Raw genomic sequence first — 8,180 nt, 5'->3', positions numbered from 1 at the left:
CCTGAATAATTAATAATTCCATTGTTAATCTCAGGGATGAGAGAACAGCAAGTATTGCTAGAGAGGAGACAGAGTTGCTATTATTTGCAAACCATTTGGAAAGTCTCACACATCCCCATTCAGGGATTTTGAATATACTTAACAATTGTCTTCTGTTCGTTTGTGTTTTACTTCAGTGCTGCTCCAGTTCAAAGCCTCAGCAAGGGCCACTGCCTGCCTTGGGCTGGGGGGCAGCTTCTATGTCACAAAGGATTTTGAAAAAGTAACACTAGTTTAAATCTGAGTGTAGGAGCATAAATATTTGAGTCAGGGGTCATTTAGAATGGTCTGTTTCAATCCTTCATCATAACTTTAAAACACACTATTCTACTACATGGAAAATGTGCAGCAATATACATTCAAATAAAAAGGAGTTTAAAATAAGTTAAAAAAGAAAACTAGGAATTTTATATTCAAAAGATAGAAACTTGGTTTTAACTCTCTTCTTCCTCTGGATTTCTTCAGAAATAAAATTTATACAGAGGCTATCCACTTTGCCAAGTATTTTAATTTTTACTAAAGTCCTTATTCTGGTGTGATCCACAGCACTTAGATATTTCCCTAATGAGCTCAAGGAGGAACACTTAAGCACAGCAACTACTGCAATACCAGTAGTTCATTCCATGACCTGGTCTGGCCACCCAGATGGAAATCCAGACCAATACCAAGGAGGCTGCTCTGTATTGATAGTACTGAAACGGAGTTCAGCATCTGGCTGCATCTGGATGGCAGCAACACAGAGCTATTGATGTGAGAAAAGCCCCCCATTTCCATGTAACAAAATTCCTCACCTACAGGACTGTAAATGAAAAGCTGTTGTTCTCCTACCTTTAACTTCAATGGGTCTGGCTTTTGTTACACTCCTTTTGGAGAGGGACAGAGTTTCCTCATGGATTTTTTCCCAAAAAGGAAAAGGCATCTAAGTATGTTCCTTTCTTTACTTCTGGATCAAGAGCTAACCTGAAGCTTTTAACCCCTCGACTGGCTCTTTAGCTCCTCACACCTTGCATTTAGTTGCAGGTATGTGCTACAAAAGGCATTTACTGCTCTCTCTCCTGCAGTCCATACTGGCTTGATACATATATCAAGTACCATAGTAAGGAGAAAGCAATGAAAGCCATCTCTCTTTCTACAGTTTTCCTGCACTACAAACACATTACAGACATTGTTTCAATGAAAGTGAACATTGGTGGGATATGTGAGCTTTGAGGAAAGAGTAAACCACTTTTATCCTGGGAGTAGAATCATAGAATATTTTAAGTTGGAAGGGACCCACAAGGATCATCAAGTCCAACTCTTAAGTGAATGGCTCATAGAGGGATCAAATCCACAACCTTGGCATTATTAGTACCAGGCTCTAACCAACTGAGCTAATCCCAGTGGTAGTTCATATCCTAATAAAAATTGCAACATGATTATATAATACCAAGGCCATCAGAAGATACAAAATGATACTCTACAATTGCTTCAGATGATAATTTTTTTGATTACTGCAATGCACTCAAATGAAACATTTTCTGGTTTTCCCCTTGTAGAGATATCAGGAGTCATGGAGAGCTAAGCTAGTCACAGACCAAACCAATCAAGGACACTTTTTATTGAGTCCTGGGAGAAGTTCCCATTAGCTTCAGCAACAGCAGGTTCAGGCCCTGGGAGATCATGGGTGTCCGTTCTTTGGCCCTTTTTGTCCCAAGATATATTTTCTTGACTTCAGTGACTTACTTCTGTATAGCCAAATAGACACATACACCTGCAGTACTAAACCTCTCATATCTCATTTCTGTGTCTTAGTACCACTTTCTCCATGGGTTTAAGAGAAACCTAACTTTAAAACACTTCCTAATAAATTCTCCAATGCCAAATTGTTAAAAAGAAAATTAGGAAAATGCTAGGCAAAACATTTACAGCCAGGTCTTGTGAAAACATCTTAAAATCAGACAAAATAAAAGATATCTCTCAGCCAGAAATAAGGCAGTCTATTCTTTACTTTTTTCTTCCATCACACCTAATGGTTTTGTGTTAAACTAGTAAGATTCCTCATTTATTCTGTTGATGCAGAGCAATTCCTGATGTGGAAATTCATCCCACTTTCATTTGCACCAGCTCAGCACTAGCTAATTACTTAGTAATTAGCTAAGATTTACTTATGGGAAAATTACTTCTGATTTGTATAAAACTGAATAGGTAGAGATTTCAGCCCTCATATCTCCCCACCAGTTGCAAATCAAACCTGTGTCTACCCAGTGGGGCAAAACTAAGACTGCATTTGCAGAATGACCAAAATAAAATTACCTTCTTTCTTCCCTTATTTTTTTTCTTTTAATTCTGTCAGTATTTACATACAACAAGAGCTTGAATCAATCACAAGTGGTTTTTATACAAAATACCACCCTTCCAGTCTCTTGCATGCAAAACGGAATGACCCGAATATCTTGACTTCTCTGGAATTACTTTAAAATACAAAAACTCTTTGAATGCATTTAATTCATTCCATTTCACTGCTGCTGCCGCAGGGCAGCCCCAGAAAAGATGTTCCCACGCGGAGGAGGTCTCCTAGGTGTTACAAGTGCGGCTAGGAATGGCCAGCAGCCCCGCTCGCCGCGGCTCAGACAATGCCCATCGATGAAAGAGACCCGGTCATGCTCCGTGCCACCGGCTTGGCAAGGTTTATTCCCGATTCACCCCCGTGTACGGAGAGGAGAGTGCAGCCCAAGTACCTTCCCAGCAGTTCCTAATTCCCCGCAGCCCGCCCACGAGGCACGGGGTGCGATCGCCGGCCTCCTTCCCCTGCCGCTGCCCGCTGCCAGCGGCTCATGCCCGGAGGCTGACCGGGCCTTTCAAACCCCCTCGGGAGCTGTCGTGTTCGGCATGACTCCGACTCGCGCCCCGCTAAAGATAGCCAAAAACATTGAAGATGGGAGGGGGGATGGCGGGCTTGGTGGGGATGGGTTTCAGAACCATGGGCCTGTAGAATTTCTGCCCCGGGCCATCGGCCTCCTTGCAGAAGGGCGGCACCTCCGCCGGCAGCGTGGCCGCACTCTTCCTCCACAGCCCCAGCCCCGGGAAGGGCGACGGGGGCATCGCGCCCGGGGGCTGGTACACGCCTGGCCCGGGCCAGGGGAAGGGGCAGCAGGTCCAAGCACCCACTCGGCCCGAGAGGGCCCCGGCGGGGTCCTTCTCCCCAGCATGTGGCGCAGTGTCAGGGGGGCTCTCCGGGCCAGCAGAGTCTGAGCTCCTTTTGCTTTTCTTCCCCTCATAGGGAGGAGGGTCTCTGGGGGCTTGCAGCCCCTCAGGGCTGGCAGCAAAGGCTCTGGCCGTCAGGCTCTGGGCCGGCCGTGGCTCTTCCCAGAAGGAGGCGGGGAGCTGTCGCTTCCTCATGGGCACCTGGTCGGGTCGGGCAGCCTCCGGTTTTTGTTCCTGCAAAACCCGTTCCCCGGTGATGCTCTCCTCTGCCTCGGCTGTCTGCATCGCCTTGTCGGCGGCAGCCCCGCCGTGCGGGCTGGGCTCAGGTGCCTCTGGCAGGGGGCCGCGGGCCCTGTCCTCTGCCCCCCTGCGCCAGCCGCACTCAGGGGGTTTGCTGGCGTGACACCGTGGGATCCGTGAGTACTTCTGAGAAAACCGCTTGAGCTGTTTCTGCAAATATTTTCTGTGGTCAACTGACCGGCGACAAGGAGCCGATTTATCCAGAGCCGCTTTGATGTCGCTCGAAGCCAGGTTAACGAAGTTCAGTAGAGTTTTTACCTCGCTGTCCGATGCCATCTCACTGAATGCACCGCGCAGAGTTTCCCATGAAAAGTTTATAATCCTTCTTCAGACAAACCTCGGCAAACCTGCGAAACATGACAGGCAGACTTTTGAGCAAGAAGCTTTGGTTCAAACAACACTAAGCAAACGGAGGGAGGACATGTCAAACTTCTCAGCCACACAAACGAGTTGTCGGTCAGCTCGCTGCCATGCAGGGGAGCCGCCGTGGGAGCGGACGCGTGCCCGCAGCCCACGGCTCCGCAAGGCTGCCCCGGCACACCCGGCACGGGGAGCGGCTCACGGGGACAGCACGGCTGCCCCGGCACACCCGGCACGGGGAGCGGCTCACGGGGACAGCACGGCTGCCCCGGCACACCCGGCACGGGGAGCGGCTCACAGGGACACCACAGCTGCCCCGGCACACACCGCACGGGGAGCGGCTCACGGGGACAGCACGGCTGCCCCGGCACACCCGGCACGGGGAGCGGCTCACGGGGACAGCACGGCTGCCCCGGCACACCCGGCACGGGGAGCGGCTCACGGGGACAGCACGGCTGCCCCGGCACACACCGCACGGGGAGCGGCTCACGGGGACAGCACGGCTGCCCCGGCACACACCGCACGGGGAGCGGTTCACAGGGACAGCGGCTCAGCGCTTAATCTCTTTAGAGAGCGCTGAGCTGGACAGATCCGCGGTGGCCGCCCTGTAAGCGAGCACGGACACTCACCCGGCGAGCGCTGCTTTTCTCACCGGTGCTGGCGGCAGCGTCGCTGCAGAGGAGAGAGAGTGAGAGAGAGAGAGAGAGAGAGAGCCCCTTCCCCGCTAATCTCGTTAGGCAGGTTACACACCGCCAACCTCGGCGGAGGCAGCCGGGGCCCGCCAGTGTTTGGATGTAGTTTAGCAAGCACTTGAGCAAGCTGAATGAATATCGACTCCAGCGAGTTCGGGGCTCTCCCAGGCCAATCAGAAGCCACTTTGCCAAATACAAAGCATCCCAATCAGGCATCAGCCTCCCCTCCTTGCATTCTTTGCCATCACAAATTGTCTCCATGGGGACAGCCGCAGAAAGACAGCTAATAAAAACAATCATTTCCCCATGATTTCTACCATTCTCCCTATCCCCTTCACCCCGATAGAAAACTTTCATTTTAAAATTACACAATCCAAAGCAAAAATGCTGAAGATCAGTTAGGAAAATTTAGACACCCTTTTTTCTGCATTCTCGAAAGCTGTCTGGGGGCTGATACTAAACATGCTTCATTGGCACAGGACAATATAATACGGGGGACTGGACTAGCCTACTTTTAACTGTTCCCCATCGGAGCTTTTTTTTTTAAGGGGAGGATGATGTCAGAAAAAGGTAGGAAAGGAACAAATCTCTAAAGAGATGTGCAGATATCCATGGAAAGGGAGCTTGAGCGCTCAAGAATCTTGTCTTTATGTTTGCCCCCTCAATTGAGTTACACAAAAGCTGAATTACCCATTCAAACTACCCGAACAAAAGGATGGAGTTGGATAGTACTCTTGCATCTGTAGTCAAACAGTTAGAGACTTAAATCGAGTCGTCATGATGGAGAAAGAGTTAGACAAAGCCCATAGAATTGCCATCAGCAAACATTTTCCTGTGTCATATTAGTGGGTCTCCATGACTCCCCCTGGCCTGGGGACAATAGCACAAGTTTGCACACTCGACTACTGTCACCCTGCCAACGCTGGCAAGGAGCAGAAACAGGACAATCCTTTAAGGGGAAAGCATGCCCGCTGCAGGGAAGGTAAGAAGAGAGGGAAGAAAAGGCGTGTGAAATGCTAATTGAACTGCTTCCTTTACTGATCCAGAGTTATGCGAGCCCTCTGCCTTCTCGAAGGCTTGTCCCTAAGGAGTGACAATTACTTAAAAGCACAGTAAAACCTAGAGCTGGAGGAAGAGGAGAGCAGAAGAGCTGCCCTTGGTGTGCACTGATGACAGAGCTGGCAGCAGCCTGTGTGCGAGCCAGCACCCGCTGCCTCCCACAGCTGAAGAAGCTTTGCTCCTGCTCTCCACTCCCCAGTACCCTGGAGATGGGAAGACTGGATAGGGGCACAGCACCTGTGCACCCATCATCAGGGAGATACTGCCAGCTCTGAACCAAACACAGATGTGCGCTGAGGAAAGCAGGGACTGGAGTCAAGACATTTTGCAAGTAAAATCTGTTTTACTATTATGAAGCATCAAAGAAGGCCTGAGCACTGAGGGATGAAAACAGCCACATTTTACATGTATTTTACTGACTGTTATTTTATTTTATTTCTATTTATTCAATTTTCATCAGAAGAAGTCAAGATCCAGACTGCGCCATTATATGAAGGTCTGGGCAGAGGCCTCAGGGATGACTCTTCATGATCCCTGTATTGGTGCACTCATCCCTATTCACACCTTTTCTCTCAGTCTGGCCTGAGCCATATGTGGTGATGCTCAGGCTGAGGTGTTTCTGGTCTAGGGAGACCCTGGGTCAGCAACAGATTGTGCTGCAGAGCTGTTGGCACCATGGTGGGCTGTAGCACAGTGGCTGATTTGCTACTTGCAGATGTGCCTCTCCTCCTAGTGTCTGTGTGGCCTGCACAGACACTTCTGTGCAGCTGAAGCTGCAGGGAGAGGTTTTGTTCAGCTCACTCAAAGAGATGCACACCAAGGTGTCATGCCTTTCTTTGCAGCAATAAACTGGCTCCTGTGCTTGAGGTTTCAAACCCAGCCTGGGACACCACAGTTCATGGTGCAGTCTCCCACTAGAGGTAGTTGGTTTCCCAAGGCGGAAAAAGGGAGAGATAGAGAGATAAGTGACAGGTGCTGGGGAGACAAAGATTATCTCAGGATATTAATGAACTATGTCCTCAGAGGTCTGGGAAACTCGTGCCATGTATTATGACACCTGCATCCAGTCATGGGGGCTGCAGAACCCTGGGCTGTGCTCTGGGCCTGAGGGGTAGTGGGTTGGTTGGATTGAGGAGGGTGGATGTGACTTGCCTGCATACTGGGGGATAACAGACCTGCACACCTCCAACACACTCACTGCAGGAGCCCTTTCTAAGCTCCTGTGCTACAGCCATGCCCATCTTTTCCCAGGAGGATGCTCGGGCAGGATGTGGCTCCTTGGGTAGCACATGGCAGGGGTGGAGGAGCTCCCCATGCCTAGCTATGCTCTCTGCTCTGCCATCCCATTCCCCTGCAGCTGGTAACAGTGGGGTGCCAGAGGGGAATGAACCAGCAAGCAGGATTTAAAAACGAGAGCAACCCACCCTTTCAAGGTCAGACTCAGGTTGAGCTGCACAGGGTTTTCTCTAAGAGGCCACCGGAGCCCTTTTGTTCCTCGCTGCTCTCACCATGTTCATCCCAATGTACATGTGAAAGGAACAATTAACAATAGGGCACTCCTCTATGAGGATCCAATGCACTTTGAAGTGTCCACCAAGCAAAGGCTCAAGAATGATACATCATTTTCCACTGTGAACATGTCAAACTAGTACAGCAATTGAAAAAATGTCTCCACATGCCTTCCCAGCATGCAGACAGGGACCAGCTGGAGAGCTACTTCATATCCGACATGTCACATCCTGACAGCTGTCTTCTTGGGAATTTTTGGTATGTAGAGTTTTCTACCTCCTTTTTTTAAGTCAAGCACAAGAATAAATTCATTCACTTGAAAATTGCAGCCAGGCCTTTTCTAATATGAAGCATTTCCTTTGAAACTAAATGAAGAAGAGAGGAAAGAAGATTTTCCTGCACAAATATATCCGCAATTTTTTTTTAATTGGGTCACTAATAGTAAGCAATGTCAACTTTTAGTCACTTCTACACCAAAATCTCACAAAGTGTTTTTCCAGGCTGAAGGGCCCATTCAGCAAAGGTATTCCAGCATTAGGTTATCCTGAGCCATGTGAGCACACCCACTAACCAAAATGCACACCACTACCTGGGGCAGGGGTCCCTCCCCATAAGTGCCACAAGCATTTCAAATAGCAGGAACACCTAAATCATGATGGTAAAGCAAAAGGCAGCTCAGTGAACAACTGAGCAGTGCAGAGGTGATACAGAGGAGGAGAGGAGAAAAACAAATTCCCATTGTTTTATACATTTTTTAACTATTTTCCCCATTTGAGTGACAGTACTGTTACTCTTTGTTGAGCCAAATGGATGTGGACTTTGAAGCAAAGAGAAAATGGGGCTCCAACTGTTTTGAAATGTTAGACAGTTAGCTGGAACATCTCAGATGTGCAACACGTGAATTGTTCCTTTTCTTTGTCCAGTCAACTATGGGCAGTTAAAAACAGAGATAATTCAGATGTGGGGTCTGTTTTCACTCACCTGCTGCCTCCTAAGCCTCTGCTTTGTCCTCATGCTTGAAAAGGAGAGCCAAGAACC

At 48.9% G+C, this 8,180-nt stretch overlaps 1 protein-coding gene across 1 annotated transcript; it reads right to left on the bottom strand.

Moving 5' to 3' along the window:
- Window positions 1-2,347: 2,347 nt before the first annotated feature.
- On the bottom strand, window positions 2,348-4,681 carry FAM181A (family with sequence similarity 181 member A). The gene is made up of 2 exons (XM_030949877.1): window positions 4,512-4,681; window positions 2,348-3,869 (listed from the first exon to the last, which is right to left on the bottom strand). Exon 2 carries the CDS (start codon window positions 3,796-3,798, stop codon window positions 2,929-2,931), a length of 870 nt encoding a protein of 289 aa, XP_030805737.1. The 5' UTR covers window positions 3,799-3,869; window positions 4,512-4,681; the 3' UTR covers window positions 2,348-2,928.
- Between the last annotated feature and the right edge of the window lie 3,499 nt (window positions 4,682-8,180).

This window comes from Camarhynchus parvulus, chromosome 5, assembly GCF_901933205.1.
Source record: "Camarhynchus parvulus chromosome 5, STF_HiC, whole genome shotgun sequence".
Taxonomy (NCBI): Eukaryota; Metazoa; Chordata; class Aves; order Passeriformes; family Thraupidae; genus Camarhynchus; species Camarhynchus parvulus.
The sequence above is the reverse complement of the archived record's forward strand: the minus strand, read 5'-3'. Positions and strand labels throughout refer to the sequence as shown.